Below are 18570 nucleotides of genomic sequence, written 5' to 3'. Positions count from 1 at the left end.
GCGATCCCCCTGCCTCAGCTTGCAGAGTGCTGGGATCACACATGTGCGCTACTACAGAAAGCAAAAGGAGTTTTTCTAGAATATTCTTTTTTTTTTTTTTTTTTTTTGGGTACCGGGGATTGAACTGGGGTCCTTGCACTTGCACAGCAGGTGGCGAAACCACTGAGCTAAATCCCTGGCCTTAGAATATTCTTTGACAAGCCACAGACTTAAAGAATTAGATGATAACACATCTGACGTTGACTTTTCTTTGGAAAGAAAAGAAGAGAAAGGCAGAAGTAGGGGGACCCTATTCAGAAACAATGTATCCTAACTTTCAGCCTTACATGGTATCTTTAAGAATCTCATCCAGGAGACAGATCAGCAGAGAAGCCTGAGAACAGAGAACACCACCCAGGGACCTGACCTCACCACAGCCTTGGTGAGCCTCCTTCCCCAGGTCTGTGCACAGGGCTGACTCTGGGGAGTGTGGAGGCCCCAGAAGGCTCCAACCCAGCCAGTCGGCTCTGTCCATCATGCCAGCCAGACCTCCGCCTTCCCAGCTGGCCTCACACTGGACTTTGCAGCAGAATAAAGGGAAAGCAAGTGAGGACTTTGTTTTCTCCAGCCTTGCTGAGGACTGACTTTATTTACTTATTTAAAGACAGATTTTTAAAAATAAAATGAGTGAAACCATGTGAGATCAAGATACACAAACAAAATTTCATATAGAAAAAGACTGCTGGGCAACAGTGGAGGAGGAGACTGGAAGAATTTCACAGATGCACAGAAAGCTCACATTGTCAACAGGATTGAGCTGTTACTGATTCTCCCCTGAACATCAAGGTTTCATTTTGCTCAGCCTGAGATCTCGCTCAATTTCAAACTGCCTGTGGTCAACGCGCTCTAGAAAAGCTTTCCGTTCAATGTACCTAGAAGGAGATAAAAAAAGCATTTGTCAGTAGAATCCAGAAAGACAAAGGGCCTTCCTTGCACTATCCCCTGCCCCAGGAATAAAACTGGCTACAGCAAATGCAAGCCGATGAGCCCAGCTGGTGGCCAGAGCAGCCACCCTGGCCAATGTCCCTAACGGCCAACCACACCCATCCGGTCCGTACAGAGCCCCAAGGGCCATGCTGGTTTAGATGTGAATGAAAGCAAATGCAAAGGACACAGCAACAGCCTATCAAGGGAAAGTATGCTGGGGGTTTGGTGACAGAAATACTGCCATTTAGGGCCAGGATTTAGTAACAAGACTTTAAAGGAAGAAGAAATGATAGAAGCTTAGAGTTCAATCTGAGATGGGTTACACATCTGCTGAGCAATGCTGGGGGAGGAGCAATACAACGATGCCATGTTTCCCACTTTTGGCTGTTTGTTGAGTGGGGGTGAGTGAGAGAAAGTTATGTATCCTGTGCATACCTCAAAAATGCCAAAGGTGCACCTGAAAATGGAAGAAAAAGGATAGAGAAACGACCACAAGGGCTGCTGTGAGGGTGAAGCAAGCTACTTAGAAGCATGCCCTTAGAAGCTATTTAAGTGCCCTTAGCTCTTCCCTTCTTAGTTCTACTTGGTGTTCGCCACCCAGTGAGGGCCAGGCTGCTTCTGCTGGGATGACCAGAGAGGCCCTGCCCTGAACTCCTCCAAGGATCAAGATCAAATGCCACATATAGGGTCCCCTTAGAAGGTGCTGCTCTGCTCCCACTTTGGGGTCAGTGTCATCAAACAAGGCCTCCTGCGGTCCTCCGAGGCAGGGGATGGGGGGGGGGCAGGCCAAAGCAGGCAGGCCCACTGGCAAGGAGCTAGGCTGGATGCTTAATGAGACACCACTGCATTTTAATGCACCGTCTTGCCGTAAAGTGTGCCGCAATTTGCCTGGGGGGGAGGTCTCTGTGCTAATTCATCTTTTGAGAGCAAAACTGCCACTGAAAATGGGAGACATAATTGAATCTCTGCACTGATTTTTTCTTTTGTTGCACTGTGGAAAATGTGTGTGTGTCGCTGTAAGGTTATTACATTTACAGTGAGAATGTTAGCAGGTTCAGGAAAACATGTTCCTCTGCTGTGTTTCAGTCCCAATTTCCCTCTGAATAGCACTCTGTGGGGCACACACCATCTTACCTGCTTGCCAGCCAATCCTGAAGCTGTTAACCCTATGCCTACATCAAGGGCTGGACGGAAACCACAGGCTCTGAGCCTAGGGGTGCTCAGTACAAATCCTGTCCCTGGTTGGCTGTGTGACTGTGGGCAAGCCATACAGACCTGGCAATTCTCAGTTTCCCGATTTGAAAAGAAGAAAAAATGAAAGAAAAAGGAAAAAGAAAGAAAATCTTCTCTACTCTGAAGGGGTGCTATGAGGATTAAATGGAATCATATATACACAATGCTTGCAACAGAGCAAATGCTCAATAAAATGGTAGTTAATGTGTATTATCAGCAACTAGTAACTACCATCCCATCTGTATCAGGAGCTAAGCTGCTGTGTCAAAACTCACTGAGGCAAGAATGACTGAGAAGACAGGGCAGAGCTGCTGCTCTCTGGTTGATTCAAGCCTTCAGAGCCAGAGTCGAAGGTTTAGCAAGTAACTACAATTTTCAGATTTCCTCAGAAGGACATAGCAGGCACCGATGATCTCTTTTGATAAAGAGAGAAAATGGGGAACTTGGGGTGAGGAGGTGTGGACATACAACAGAATAGTTCACTTCCACCTATCACCAAAAGACTGAGATTCTCAAGTTGGGGCTACTAACAAAAATCAAACAACAGCTTCATCCCACTGCAGCCAAACACCCCTCCACCTTGGCTCCCTGGGCCTTGGGGCACCTCGAGACATGGGGATCAGGGTCTTGATGGCAGGATGATGCAACTTCTGGAGAGCCAGGGGAAAAGATGAGTGAAGCTTGGTAACAGACGGTGCTATGCTGTCATCCTGTGTAGGTGTAAGGGAAATGGGGCATGTTTCAAGAGAGAGCTCCCAGTTCTCTCCAGAAGGGAGTATGAGGCTTTGAGCAACTGTGGTCCTTCTGGCTATTATTTTTTTATTTTTCATTTTTGTTTTTTTGAGACAGGGTCTCGCTATGCAGTTCAGGTTGACCTTGAACTCACTATGTAGCCCAGGCTGGCACTGAACTCACAACAATCCTCCTGCCTCAGCCTCCCGTGTTCTGGGATTACAGGCATGAGCCACCATGACCGGCTGGCTGACTTTCTTTTAAAGAAGAGGAAGCAATACTTAAATTAGGGTACTCACTGAACATGAACAAAGGCCTCCCAGCAGCTGTACTGGGTCTGGCTGGCCTTGAGACCATCAAGAGCAAAGGACAGGACAGACACTAAGTAGGCAGGTGCAGGCAGTGCTGAGGCTCAGGGAAGGCGTGAGGGGTACATGTGCAGGATGCAACTGAATTCCCAAGGGCAACCAAGACAAAGGCCATCAAGGCAGGGCTGTTGACTTTATTCACCCATTCCCAGCCATGAGCAGCTGCTAACAGGATCCTCATGGGAGCCTTGGCTTACTGCCAAGAGCTGGCCACAGCCCAAATCTCTAGTGGACATGGACTTCCCATGCCAAGAGACAGCAAAAGTGCTGGGGATGACAGTGGTTCTGGCCTTTCCTATTTGTGCCTTTGGGAAAGATCCTTAATTTTCTGTACCTAATTTTTTTTCCCTGTTAAACAGTAATAAAAATTGCAATAACCCTCTTCCAATACAACAAAACTCTGTGACAAGTGCTTTGTAAACAATAAAACAAAAAGGCAGCTATGTGAGTGTGCTCGCATGTGGGGTTTGTGCCTCCCATTTCTGAGTTGACTACATTGTTTCTGGGGCCTCAGAACCCAGAGCAGCTGGCAACACTGACAGCAAATGCCTACGAAGAGGAAGGGCTGGCTGGGGAGGCTGCCTTCAAAGCTGCAGCAGTGTTTGCCTGTCTGAACTAGGCCTCAGGAATATTTGGGCACTTTAACTGGATCACCGTCCCAGAGCACACTGCCAGCTGAGAAGTGCCACAGGAACCACGGCTCTTGCTTGTTTTCTGTCTTGGTGTTTTTCTGGCCTGTGCCCAGCCCAACTGGGGACCCCGCCTGACTGAGCCTGGTCTGCAGGGAAGCCTGGGTTGGGGGCACGTCATCCTTTCCCGCCACTGTTGTCTTTTATGGCCTATTTAAGAAGTAGCACCTAGATTTTTATTAACAAAACACAGTAACAGAATCAAGAACCTAAGAGATTTTCTAGTCTTTCCTTTTCGAACCAGGTCAGACACAAGAGGCTCTGACATCTTTTGGATCTTTCAACACAAATTAGTTTTCTGTCACAATTTTTCTGAAATCTAGAATGGGGAGGGAAGGAGACAGGGAAGAGAAGGACAAGGAGAGGGCAGGGGGCACAATGGGGCGCTGACCTCCCAAAGGTCCATCATGTGGCCATCCCATGGCTAAACACCCCCGAGACACTTCCTCCACACTCGCCAGGTCAGAGGGAGCTCGGGAGGTGCGGGACAATGCAGGCACAGGTAACTGAGAAGTCTTTAGGGCTGGGTTCCTATTAGGCTGCTCCAAGTGGAGCACTAGGAGGCAGAATGAAGCTAGAGAATGAATGGAATGAGACAAGGCATTTTTTGCCCAGAGGAACATAATAGAAAGAAATAAACTGCCCAACACTGCAAGGCACCCCCACCCCCATGCCCTAGGTTCTAACTTGCAAATATTTCCAGGGCCACACTCAAAGGGTGCTGACTTTAATTAAGTTTCTCTTCCACTGCTTTCTTCTCACATCGCCTCAAGGATGTGCTGGTTCTGGAAAAGGGACTCTTGAGGGGTACAGGGGATGGTTTCATCAAAAAAGAAAATTACTTTCTCTGGTCCTTCATGCCTGAGTCACAAAAGCACCTGGTTTCCAGTCATCAAACTCTATGACCTTCAATTGACAGCAGCCACTAAGACTAAGCCTATCCTTTCTAGGCATCAATTTCTTCCCCAGGCTGCTGGCTTCTGACTTGGCACTGTTAGAAAGCTGTACTGCTGGTAAGAAACCCCACCAGGAAACCTCTGAGATCCGTTACAGGCTAGAAGAGCCCTGCTCAATGCCTAAGTGCAGGCTGCTGGCACTGGTCCCGAAATGCTGCATGACCCGGGAAGCTGGGACTCAGAGGAAAAACAGCAATTCATTGCTGTTTCTGGAACAAGCACTTCGTGTGCATGCGTGCGTGCGTGCGTGCGTGTGTGCGTGTGTGTGTAACTTGCTGAAGATGGAACCCAGGGGCTTGTGAATGCCAGGCAAGTGCTCTACTGGGACAGATACTTTGACTAACCTTGCTGACTGATGCCTGGATAGAGACATCATGGTGATGCATTACACTGGTTCTTCCTGAGTGGTTCTAATCCTACTAGGCTGCTAAACAAAGTCATGACTATCTGCTAGCTAGTGGGATGGGTCTTTATATAGTGCAATGGTGCACACCTGTTCTGGACTAGAGGCTGTTTTAGGTGTTGGTGACAGTAGAGAACAAGGCCCTGTCACACTGAGGAGCTTACCACAGATGTGCAAAGCACAATATACATTGGGCAGATGGATAAAAGAAAATGCATCAACAGAGAAAATCAAACAGGCAATGAGATGGGGAGTGGGCTACTGTAGAGAGTAGCATCTAGGTTGAGCCTGGGCTGACAAACTAGTGTTTTCTGTGAGAGAAGTGCACATAAGCGTAGCAAGGCTGAGCTCGGCAAGCAGGGGAAGGCTTGAAGAGAGCCTGACTTGCCAGGGTAAGGGGTTTAACAATGACTGGAAGTGCTATTGGAGGGCTTTCAGCAGAGATAAAAAAAATAGTCTGTACTTTTAAACAATCACTTCAGCAGCTGGGTGGAAGATGGATGAAAAAGGCACAGAAAGCTGTGTGTGGTGCTACATCCCTGTAATTCTGGCTGCTCAGAACACTGAGGCAGGATGATCACAAGTTTGAGGGCAACTTAGTGAGATCCTATTTCAAAAGAAAAAGTAAAAAGGGCCAGGGATTTAGCTTAGTGGTAAGGTGCTTGCCCAGCATGCACAAGGCCCTGGGTTCAATCTAGTGCAAAAAGAAAAAAAAAAAAAGGTACAGAGATGAAATGGGGAGCAGAGCAGAAATCTGGAGCTTGCACTGGAGTAGTAGAAGAGCTGGACAAAACGGGATGGGCTAAAAATATTTTGTGACAAAAGCAGCAATTGGAGGTGCAGGATATGAGTGGAAAGAGAGAAAATCAAGGGCGATCCCTAAGTTTTTCTTTCTTCTAACAGTGGGGGACAGCAAGAGGGCCAAGAAGTCAAAGGAAGTCCATTTACAAAGAGAGATCTACTATTTGGTTCTGTGTCTTAATAGAGATATCCAAATAGAGACATCCAAATAGAGATATCAAAGAACCAGTTGAAACCTAAGTCTGGGAGTACTTTCTTTTGTGAGCCAGAAGAAAATGGTAGCTAAGTCTTAGAACTACTGAGCATTCCTGGGGAAGAGACAGCTGCCTAGGTCCCAGCTTCCCAAGGTGAAAGACCCAGTAAGGGAAGAAAACCTATCTAGGAAGACTAGAAGGAGATGTCCCCAAGCTCTACTTTCCACTAGTGTGCAAAATATTCCTGAAGAGCTGGCAGGAAATTAAAGATGTAAAGCATTTAGCTTTCCAGTAAGGCCTGCCTTGGTGTGACCAGCAGTAGCAGGTGGGAGAAGGAAATTCGAGCAGAGAACTGGGGGTGGCAGGAAGGGAACTCCCATTTATAAACATACCAGGCATTCCCCCCACTTATTTAACTCCCACAACAACCCTGAGAAGTATATTAAAGAGTTTTCACTCTACAGATGAAGAAACTGTGTTGGTGGCATGGCCAAGATTTGAATTCTATTGTAAAATATGACACACACATAAAACAATGCATAAGATGGGCAAGACAAATGAATCATTACAAAGCAAGTGATCATGTGGTCATCACTGGGTCATGAAGTAGATGGCTTCCAACCTTGAGGCGGCCCCTATGTAACTTGTACCCCAATTCCTGCAGCCCACTCAGATGTGAGCTTGTGCAGGACTTGGGTCTTCATTTCCTTGTTTCCTTTCATGTTTTTGTTTCTTCAACATTAAAGTTTAGTTGCATTTATTTTTTAATTTGACATAATACAATTATACACTGTATATTGTTTTATGACTTGCTTCTTTCACAAATGTATATAACGAATACACTGGCTTTGCCTTTTTTGACCTTTGTATAAATGGAATCACACAGCATCTACTTCTTTGTGTTTTTATGTTATTGTACGTTATTCATGTTCATTACCATTGCCGAATAGAATCCCATTGTATGAACAGATCACTCCTTATTTAACTATTATACCATTGATGGATCTTTGAGCTGTTTCTCAAAAATTTATATATATTATTACATGTGTCTCTTGGAAATATATAACTAAATTTCTGTTGGGAATAAAGTCAGAATTGGAACTGCTGTATTACAGGGAGTGACTATATGGAGTTTCAGTAGATAACGTTAAATAGTGTTTTCTAAATTAAATAGTTGTATCACCCAGATAAACTGGATGTATTTATTTTAAGAGACTTGGTAATGTTTTTTCCTGAAAGTTTATTTTGTCTAATATTAATATGGCTATATTAGCTTTCTTTGGGTTAGCAGTTGCATTTATCTTTTCATTTTCAACATTCCTGCATCACATATTATAAATACATCTCTAATAAAAACAGCAAATAGTTTTTGGGTTTCTAAATTCAATCTGGCAATCTTTTTTAACTGGAGCATTTAGTTTACTTACATTTAATGAAAAAACTAATAAATTTAGTCTTGACTCTACCATCTTATTGTGTGATTCCTCTTTGTCCTCCTATTACAGGCAGCTAAGTTAGACAGAAATTAATATAGAGTAGAGAGGGACTGGGCTCTTAAGGAAGTCAATGGAAAGAACAGGAACGTCTGAATTGTGACTAGAGGCGCATCTGAAGGTCAGGCCTCAAGATAAAGATACAATGGCCAGGTCTATGTGCCTCCCTAAGGGATAAGCAGTAACTTGGAATTATACTATACTTGCTATCACCTGGTGCAGTAAAGTCATAGACATCAATCAACCCAGGTGGGTGACCAGAGCATCCAGACCCATCCCTTCCCAAATGCCTTTGTTCTTTCTATGTACCCTTGCTATGAGACCTGCTTCCCTGCTGGATCAATATTAGCTAAGCAGCTATACTTAGAATTCTACAGGTTGATTGTAATTTGACCCACGTTGTGACTGTGCTATATAAATTACCCCTGAAAGGGCCGGGGATTTAGCTCAGTGGTTCCACCGCCTACCTTGAAAGTGCAAGGATGCGAGTTTGATCCCCAGTACCAAAAAAAAAAAAATTACCTCTGAAAAAAAGCCTTGGTGACAACCCACTTTTGGGTTCCCTCCTGTCTCTCAGGTAGCTATTCCTATTTCCCAATAAACCTTTCCTACTCTTAACGTCCTTTGGAAATCATTCTTCGATTTTAGGGGACACAAACTTGGCGTATTTGACATTTATCAAGTTGACAGTTATATTTTCCTCTGTATCACTGCTTATTCTGTTTCTTTCTTTTTGGTGTTGGGGATGAGCCCATGGCCTTGTGCATGACAGGCAAGTGCTCTATCACTAAGCTACATCCCCAGCCTTTGTCCTGTTTAACTCTCCCATTATGTTTTCTTCTGGTTAATTAAAAAAAATCCATTTTTTCCTCCATTACTTTGGAAATTATATATTCATATGTACAATAATCAAATAACGCCTGTAGCTTCTTTCCGACACTGGCACAGGCACACATCTTTCCACCACTTACTTTGAGGTTGGCTCCCAAGTTGTGTGTGCTGGGAAGGGCTCACCCTGCAACCGGCTGTCTAGCAATTGCCTGGTTTTTTTCCCCCCAGTACCAGGGATCAAACTCAGGACCTTGTACTTTCAAGGGAGGCTCAGTGCCACTGAGTTAAAACTCGGACCTTTTGGCTGTATTATTATTATTATTTATTTATTTATTTTGCAGTACTGCGAATTGAACTCAGGACCTTGTGCTTGCCAGGAAGGCATGGTACCACTGAGCCACATCCCTGGCCCCTTGCCTGTATTATTTTGATTCTGTGGTCTAGTGATTCTTATACCCCGCTGTGCATCACAATCATCTCAGGAATGACTGAAAGACATAGGTATCTGTGACCTACCTATTCCAGACTCTCGATTCAGCAGCTCTGCATAGGAGTGGCCTTGTTATCTGAACTCTGGGACATTTTCTCAGAGGATCTGCATGCCTAGCAAGGTGAGAACCAGAGCAGGGGTTGGGCTCCTTTAATCTGACTGCAGGAGATGAAAAAGCAGTGGATGGAGGTGTGCACTGAGAAAGGTAAGGTGAGAAGAGCTGAGGCAGAGCACAGAAATTACTAGATCTGCACTGGAAAAATGTGATCAGATCTGCAGAATCAGGAGGGTATGGGGAGAGCCTCAGATACTAGAGGGAAAGGCATGGCATAAAAATGGCATGATATTAGTTGTTTCCTAATCCAGTTATGTGGTTTTCTACCACCTGAAAAGTCCTCACCAGGCAAATGTCCTTTTTAATCTTTTCTCCTCCAGTCCACATTTTATTAACTCTCTCTTATCTTCAACAGCATCACTCCTTACTTTTATAAGATCTCTATTATAAACTTGAGCAGAGTGAACATTGTCCAACTTGTATAATCAGTACTCAAGAGAAGCCATAAAGTATAGCACATATTGGCAATTCCTCTGCAGCTTTAGATACCCGTGCAAAAGAGAACAGGCTGGGGCTGTGAGTTACTGGAGCTGAATCAAAGAGTGGAGAGGTTTGGAGCAAATGTCAGAGCTGCCCATGCTTGAGATAACCCCACCTCCTACCTCTGCTTCCCCCTGGTCATCCCCAGGTGGCCATGGCTCTTCTGCCTCTGTCTCCCAACTTAGGCAGCCTGACCTGGATCTGGCAGCTATGCCAGCTCATAAAGCTATTTATTTATTTATTTATTATTTTTTTGTGGTACTGGGGATCAAACTTGGGACATTGCAGTTTTGAGGCAGGGGCCAGAACCACTGAGCTAAATCCCTGGCCCTAGCCATTTTTTATTTTAAAATATATGAGCTGGCTTCGAGGGTCATTCAAATAATGACGAAGCCTAATTCAGAAATAAGATTCCCCAAATAAATCCCCCATTTGTCTTTATTATAACTTGGGTTATTAATATCCCGAATATTTGTATTTAATGCAGGCTTTTATGTGACAGGTGCTCTGAAGTGCTTCATGTAGATTACATATATGTGAGTAATACATGTATTACATATGTTCTTCATGAGTGCCTCATAACCACGTGGTGAAGGTGATACCATATCCACTTTTACTGGCGAAGGCGCTGAGCTGAAGATATGCCTATTGTGCTGGTGAGTGGCAGGGCTGATAGGCACCCTGGGGTGCATGAGGGGTCATTCAACAGTTTCCTTCATTGTTAGGGGCAGGGAACATCAACCGGAAACCATGGACTTCTTTCTGCAGTAATCTCTCTCTCTCTCTCTCTCTTTCTCTCTCTCTCAGCACAAGGTCCTGAATTCGATAACCGATACCAAAAAAAACCAAATTCACTCACCACAAAAAAGGAATGGATCTTGGTCACAACTGAATACACTCTCTTTGTATTCCAAAGTGAAGAGGAAGGGGTGAAAAGCCAAGGGTGAATAGCTTCATCTTGGGCCTTTCTCAAACTATATGAAAAATGTGACATCTAGGCACTCTGTTGGCTCTGCCTTTGGAGCATTTGAACTATTTTGGCTTTTCAGAAGACCAAGTAATTCCTATTAGGCTAGTGCTGCCACTGTAAGCCACATTTGATCACATAAATAAAGCAGATGACTTAAGAGTTTATAGGAATTCAGCATGGCAAGTATGGCTGGCTTAAAGCAGTTCTGCTCACATGCCCTCCTGCCCTTTACCCCTAGTGGCTTTCTCAATGATAGGATCTGCTCCATGTGAAGACAGAGCTTCACTCACAAACCAAAGTATGTATTCACATTTTTTGTTTCACCAGGAAAACTTCTTGCTTGCTTAAACTGGGCAATTTGTTTGCAATCAATCATTTCAGAGTTCTGAGGTGGTCAGTGGAATAGAATCTACTATTTCTTACCCCTCTTTCCCTCGATTATGGATAGCAAGTTCTTCACCAATCCCCTCTTCCTCCTTGAAGCTCTCCCAGTCCAATTTGGACTTCTCAAGGGTGCTCATTTTCTGCTTCTTGGCTCCAATTTTCCCCAAAAGACTGCTCATGCCACTTGACCTTTTTACCCTAAGGAAGGAGAAAACATGAAATATGAAAAACTCTGGTCTCTTGAATAACAGTTTTTCTGATGGGCACAGGATTCCCTGGATAGAAGCCATTTACCTTAATGGAAGTCACACATAGCATGTTTCTTTCTCAGTGTGGAGAACACTGTAAGCAGAGCAGAATTTTTTCTTTTTTTTTCTGGTCCTGGGGATCGTACCTGGGCCCTTGGGGATGCTAGGCAAGTTCCTGGCCACTGAGCTATATCCCAGCTCCTTTTCCCCCCTTTTAAAAAATTTATTATTATCATTATTTTTTGGTAACAGGGATCGAACTCGGGACCTTCTGCTTGTGAGGCAGGCAGTGGAACCACTGAGCTAAATCCCTGGCCCCCTTTTTAAAAATTTTGAGATAGGATCTCACTAAGTTGCTCAGGCTGGCCTCAAACTTGCAATCCTCCTGACTTAGCCTCCTAAGTAGCTGGGATTACAGGTATGCACCACTGTGCCTGGACATTAGCACAGAATTTTAATTTACTTTTCCTGCCTGATGTCTCTGCTCTGCTGTACTGCAGACAGGAAACACCATCCCCTTCAGACCTCTGAGTTCTGTGTGGCAGGTAGGAAGGACAGTGGAGAGCTTGCAGGGAGGAAGGAGAATGGAGAGCTCAGGCAAGGTTTTGGAATCACATGACCAGGTCCAAATTCCAGTTCTGCCTGAGAGACTGGAGGCTATTTAAGTGCATGCACCTTGGTCTCCCAATCCAGTCCACAAAGTGAAATGTTTGCTCAAAAGCTGAGGCCTATCTTCTATGCAAAGGGCTAAAACAACACTCGGCATAAGGTCAAGGTGCTGTAAGTGCTGGCCACTCTGAGTCACTGTCATCATGCTCTGAAGCTCCAGGGAGTTCTTTTCAGAGTAAGAACCAGTTCCCAGCACTGATGAGCAAGAAGTCAAGGTACCATAGAAGGGCTCAAAAATCAGTTGCCTTTCAACTCCTGTGAGCTGGAGCCTGTTTTTTCCTGGGAGGTAGAGAACATTCCTCGCACTGAAAGCAGGGAATGTACAGCCTGTGCTTTACTTGCTGGTGATGCTATCATGGGCTGCGGGAAAAACCCCATATGCCCAAACTCAAGTCTTGGCAGGTCAAATGTTTCTAGTCAATGTTACATGTATGAGATAAAGTAAGAAAAACGGAAGGCTGCTAGTTCTAAGAAAGTAGTATGAGTGGAAGAAACTATGGAAGGAACATGGCTTTTGGTCTTTTTATGAAAGTAAAACAAGTTATCTATCAGCTTATAGGAAACTGGAAGTTATTTTCTGCCTCATGGAAATATGCAAAGTTAAAATATTTAAAAACTATGAGCTAACATCCCAATGCTGGTTCTCTGGGTGCTTTCATAGCCATGTCTCACCAGACTCACTATGGTCACAAGCTCTGAGTTGGAAGGGGAGCACCTTCTAGATGACCTAGTCATTAGTGTCACCTTAATCCATTCTGAAACCCAACCTGTGCCCTGCAGTGAGCCAACAGGCCAATGTCAATTCTAAACACATGACTCTAGAGGCCAAACGACTGCCCTAAACATTTTCATCTATTAACATTGGCCCAGAGGATGTTAGCTGCCCTGTCAAGGTCGCACATCCCACTACATACTAAGAGGAAGACCAACTTAGATAGCCAGACAGGCACCATCATCTTTGTACTGAGTTAGACAAATAAACAAAAGTTCAGGAAGGCTAAACAATATAACAAAGGTCAAACCAATAGAAAATGCAGGACAAAAGGAGGTCTCTCTGGACTCTCAGTGAGGTACACTTCCAGATGAGAAGTTGGTTGAGAGATCTTGACAGCATGACTCCAAATTTCTCTTTCTGATCTTTCAATTCTCATTTTCTAGATAATCCTTTCTTTTTTTTTTTGGTACCGGAGATCGAACTCGGGTCCTTGCGCTTGCAAGGCAGGCGGCGAAACCACTGAGCTAAATCCCCGGCCCCAGACATTCCTTTCTATATAAACCATTCCCTACAACAATCTACCAGTATACACACACACACACACACACACACACACACACATTTTATAATGAGATCATGAGCAAAGCATGAGTGGGGACATAGAAATTTAATATGCATCAAATCTTTCACTTTCCACCTTTCTCATTACTACTGATCTGGTTCTCATTATCCTATCCTTCACCTGGGTAATTCAACAGCCTCTACACACTGGTCTCCCTGACTTAGCCCTTCTCTAAGCATCCAAACCCTGGCATCTACTGACATGCTATCTTTAGAGCAAATTTCTGCTTAAATGTCTCTTCCACGACCCCTCACTGCTCTTTGCTCTTACAATAATGCCTAAAGTCCTTAACTTAAGAAGTTCTTCCTGTCACTTGCCAGATCTACCTTTATCATTTGTGCTCCACACAGCTCTGAACCTGCTGTTCACCTCTGCCTGCTTTTTATTCATCCAGTCTTATCTCAGCTTAGAAAACAGTTCCTCCAGAACGCCGTCCTGAGTTCTCTCTGATCTCAGGACTAGGTACCCCAGTGTTGTTGCCATTGTACCTGGTTCTTTTCCTATGATGGCACCGATGGTTCTGCAGTGGATGTTTAGGGACTCTCATTCAGCTGCAGCTGCCCTGGACAGTTCTAAGAAAGCTCAGACTCATTGTTAATAACAAGCCACCAAAAGTACAAAACTGGAGACAGACGTTTTCTGGTGGCAGGGTTTCCTCTGACTGCATGCAGGCTACAAGCACTGTTTGGAGAAATGGTGTTCATGCCATTAGGGCTATTTCTATAGGGCTGGTGGCTAACTGGCCCAGGCCCTGTCCACACACAGGCAATTCTGGGAGTTTGAATGGTTTTCAGAAGTTCTGGCAGAACTACGCCCTCATGGCCTTGAAAGTATACTTTTTAAATTGGGCATTATGGCACATGCCTATAATCCCAACCCTCTGGGAGGCTGAGGCAGGAGGGATTGCAAATTCAAGCCCAGCTTGGAGACTAGAAAAATCACCCTCAAAACACACATACACCCCCCCCCCAAAAACCCAAAACCTTTTTAGAACTGGTTGTGGTGGTACATGCCTGTAATCCCAGCACTTGGGAGCCTAAGACAAAAGGATCAGAGTTTGAGGCCAGCCTAGGCTTATATAGTGAGTTCAAGGACAGCCTGGACCACATGGTGAGACCGTCTCAAAAAGCCAATCAACCAAATAACAAAAATCTATTTTTTTTCTCCCAGTGCTGGGGGTTGAACCCAGGGGTGTTCTCCCACTGAGCTCTATATCACTAGCTCTTATTATTTTTTGAAGACAGGAGTCTAAATTGCCCAGACTAGGCTTGAACTTTTGATCTCCCTGCCTCAGTTACCTGAGTAGCTGGGATTATAGGCATGCGCCACCACTCCCGGTTTCTTGTATTGGCTTTTCCTCCTTCCTTGTCTTTCTCTTCCCACATCTCATTCCTGCTTCCCAGGATACTTCTCGAATAAATTCCCTGTACTCAAATCCCCAAGTTTTGCTTCGAGGGCAACCTAAGACATTTGGGAGAATAGGTACTTGTAATTCCAAACTGGGAAATTCTAAGGAGAATAATTTCCACTTTTATTTTCCCACCCACTCTCAATATCCCATGCTCCCCATTTCGTGTGGGCAGCACACAGGCTCTATATACTGTCTCACCCTTAGCCTACATCTCTGATGGTATCCCCGAGTTATGCCATCTTTTTGACAAACTACTTCCAGAAGTCTATGAGAAGATGGTACTTTGCTGCACAGCAGTGAAAACATTTCCAGAAAGGAAAAAGGCCAACCTTTCCTCTTACTTTGTTTACCACTAAGCATCAGCAGAATGTCACCTCTGCTACTTTGCTTTTGGGGAAAGTTTCCATCTCTGCCTTCACTGGGTCGTGAAAATGCTTTATGGCATAATAATTTGATAGTCTCTAAGGCAAAATAACCTGCTTTTAATTGAGGCTAAATCAAAGTGAACAGTGCACTGACAGCAGCAGCCAAAACACGTGAGAGGCTCATCATAACTGAGAGGCAGTTCCTTCCTAGAATCTGCTATGTGGGGTCCCCTGCACACTTCTGGGTGTTCTGAATCACTCTCCCACCTTGACATGGGGTTTTAGTGACATAATTCTGGCATCAATCCACCACAGCTTTCAGGAGGGTAGATTTACCACGACTGCCCCCATCTCTGTCACTGGGGTGCATCAATCAGGCTTTTGAAGACAAAGGAGACGAGCTGGCTTCTGGGCAGAGCTGCTGGCTCAGCTGTGGAGTACTGCAGAGAGCCCTAGAGGGGTATACTTCGCCCCAGAACTACAGCTAGCTGGAAGGGAAGAAATCAGCATTTGTTTCCTGCAAGCACTGGCAGCTGTGCATACTAGAAAAGGGGGGACATAGAGTTCCCTTGCCAATCTCTCTTGTCACCATATGTCACTGCAGTTCCAGGTCACCAAACCACATTTCTCTGTTCTGGATCCTAAGCCACATAGGCAAGGTACAGGCAGAAAGTTGGCTTTGACAGGCCAGCCCCCAAACCACAGCACTTCACCTGAGAAAATTCTTTTTTTTTTTTTTTTTGATACCGGGGATTGACCTTATGCTTGGAAGGCAGGTAGCAGCACCACTGAGCTAAATCCCTGGCCCCATCTGAGAGAATTCTTACCTACCTGTTGCAAGTCCAGATTCAAGGAAACATACTATGTACTTGCTTACTCACAGATTCCGCCCAGAATATTACACTGAGACATACCCAGAGTATTACGGCCAAGATATTTCCAATGTCACAATATTTCAACCACATCCTCCTGAATATCACATTGCTATTTATTCCTATAAATTTGATATAAAAAATCCTGTCTAGGAACACGGTCTTTGCTCTAACCAGCTAGCTTCCATACCATAGGACAGCATGGCTTTTCATACAACAGGAACTGGGGTGCACAGCCCCCAGCCAAAGACCCTCCCAGACAACAGCTACATAGGGGCTCTAGCCAGTGGCACACCTAGATACCATCCCAAGTGTGCACAGGCCCCAGCCAGAAGCCCACCCGGACAACAGGTCAGCTCAGGGATCCAGAAGGCCACCTTTCTGAACCCAGGAATTAGTGTACTGGGGAGCAGCAGAGAAAAGGCAGCTCTGTGGCTTGCTCAGAATTGAAGACCACCGGGTGAGCAAAAAGTTGCCTCAATAAGGCACACCAGGCTGCATCTATTTAAATGAGAAGACATGTAAACAAGTTTCAATACCAGACTTCCAAATCACCTAAAGCAACCCCAAAGGGAAACGAGATGAAACAATCTGATACTCAACCACCTGGACTCCCTGAACTGGCAACAAAAGAGGATCTGAAATAAATGAAATCAGAAATAATTTCTCACATAACACCAGAGATTGTGCCCATAGTGCAAGACATGATTAATAAATCTAGAGCAGACACAGATTAAAAAAAAAACAGAGGAGCCGAGGAACATGATGGAATCCCAACATAGGAAACAAATGGAATCCATAAAGCAGATGCAAACAGATTCCCAGGAGATTAAAAGCTCCACTGAAAGTTTACGCAGCAGAATGAGCCAATGTGAGGACAGAATTTCAGATATAGAAGATAAGATGGCAATTAGTGACCAGGAAAAGAAAAATTTCTTTAAAATAGTAAGGGACCACGAGAAATCAATGCAGCAGCTCCTAGACGATGCAAAGAAGAATAACATAAGACTGGTCGGAGTCAATGAAGAAACAGGAGAGAGCGCAGATGACATTAAAAAAACTGTTCACAGAAGTGATGGCAGAAAACTTCCCAAGCAGGGGAAAAAAGCTTGACATACAGATAAGGGAGGCATATAGGACTCCAAATAGCCGTGATCAAAAAAATCTACACATTAGGCATAGAATAGTTAAGATTCCAGAAACCCAACAGAAGAACTAAATTCTACAATCAGTTAGAGAAAAGAAACAAATCACATACAAAGGAAAGCCCATCAGAATCACAGCAGACTTTTCAACACAAACCCTCAAGAAGAGCTTGTAGCGATGTATTTCAAGGCCTAAAGGAAAACAGCTTCCAACCCAGATTGATGTACCCTGCAAAACTATCTTTCAAAATTGATGGAGAAATAAGATACTTTCATGACAAAGAGCACCTTAGGAACTTCATGAATACCAAACCAGCACTCCAAAAATTTTAGACAATATCCTAGGAAAAGACAATGAGGATCACAATCCCAGGAAGCCCAGCAGAATGAATCCATTGGGCATGACAAGAAATTAAACGCAAAAGGGAGAATCCAATAAAAAGAAAAGGTCATGACAATGATAAGTCAATATGTATCAGTTATAACCATCAATGTTAATGGTCTCAATTCACCAATCAAAAGAAAGAGACTGGCAGAATGAGTCAAGAAGCAAGATCCAACAATATATGCTGCATACAAGAAACACACTTAATTTAAAAAGAAAACTTATAGACTGAAAGTTAAAGGGTGGAAAACAATACTCCATGTGACAGGAACCCCAAAAAAAGCAGGAGTTGCTATCCTCTTTGCAGATCAAGGGGATTTCAAATCAAAATCTGAAACACTTCTGGTCCCAAGAATTTCAGATAAGGGACAGTCAACCTGTATGTAGAAATCTATTGTGAACGTGTGTTTTCATTTCTCTTAAGTAAAAACTTAAGAACAGAACTGTTGGTTCTTAACAGTAATACAAGAAATTTCTATATTGTTTTCCAAAATGGTTTTATCATTTTACATTCACATTAGCAGTATTAGAAAGTTCTAACTGGTTCACACCTAAGCTGGTATTTTTTCTTTTAAAACCTTTAACTTAATCTCCCTAATGAGTGTATAATACAATCTTTTTTTTTTTTTTTTTGGTACCGGGGATCGAACTTGGGTCCTTGCACTTGCGCAGCAGGCGATGAAACCACTGAGCCAAATCCCCGGCCCCAAGTGTATAATACAATCTTGTTGTACTGATTAGTATTTTTCTGATTCTAGTGTTGCATACCTTTCCTTGTGCTGTACTGGCTATTTATCATCTTCTTGTGTCTACTCTTTTTTTTTGGTACCAGGGATTGAACTCGGGGCCTTGCGCTTGCGAGGCAAGCTGCAGAACCACTGAGCTAAATCCCCGGCCTTTGTGTCTCCTCTTTTTTTGGTACCAGGGATCGAACTCAGGTCCTTGTGCTTGCGAGGCAAACTGTGGAACCACTAAGCTAAATCCCCGGCCTTTGTGTCTACTTTTTAATTGGGTTGTCTATTAATGAGTTGTA

At 44.1% G+C, this 18570-nt stretch overlaps 1 protein-coding gene across 2 annotated transcripts in view; it reads right to left on the bottom strand.

The window, feature by feature from the left end:
- Nucleotides 1–593: 593 nt before the first annotated feature.
- The window catches only part of Cfdp1 (chromatin remodeling protein CFDP1), a 132127-nt gene continuing 114150 nt past the window's right edge, over nt 594–18570 (bottom strand). Inside the window, exons 6-7 of one of the 2 annotated variants that reach the window (XM_004842837.4) lie at nt 11145–11303; nt 594–911 (exon numbers count right to left, since the gene is read on the bottom strand). In XM_004842837.4, the coding sequence (XP_004842894.1) occupies nt 821–911; nt 11145–11303 (250 nt within the window). In that variant the 3' untranslated portion in view covers nt 594–820. The remainder of the gene's footprint in view (nt 912–11144; nt 11304–18570) is intronic. The other variant, XM_021256697.2, reaches the window with a different exon arrangement.

Source organism: Heterocephalus glaber, unplaced genomic scaffold (assembly GCF_053883595.1).
Source record: "Heterocephalus glaber isolate CG9 unplaced genomic scaffold, H.glaber_assembly_v1.0 deba00000071, whole genome shotgun sequence".
NCBI classification, from domain to species: domain Eukaryota; kingdom Metazoa; phylum Chordata; class Mammalia; order Rodentia; family Bathyergidae; genus Heterocephalus; species Heterocephalus glaber.
The sequence above is the reverse complement of the archived record's forward strand: the minus strand, read 5'-3'. Positions and strand labels throughout refer to the sequence as shown.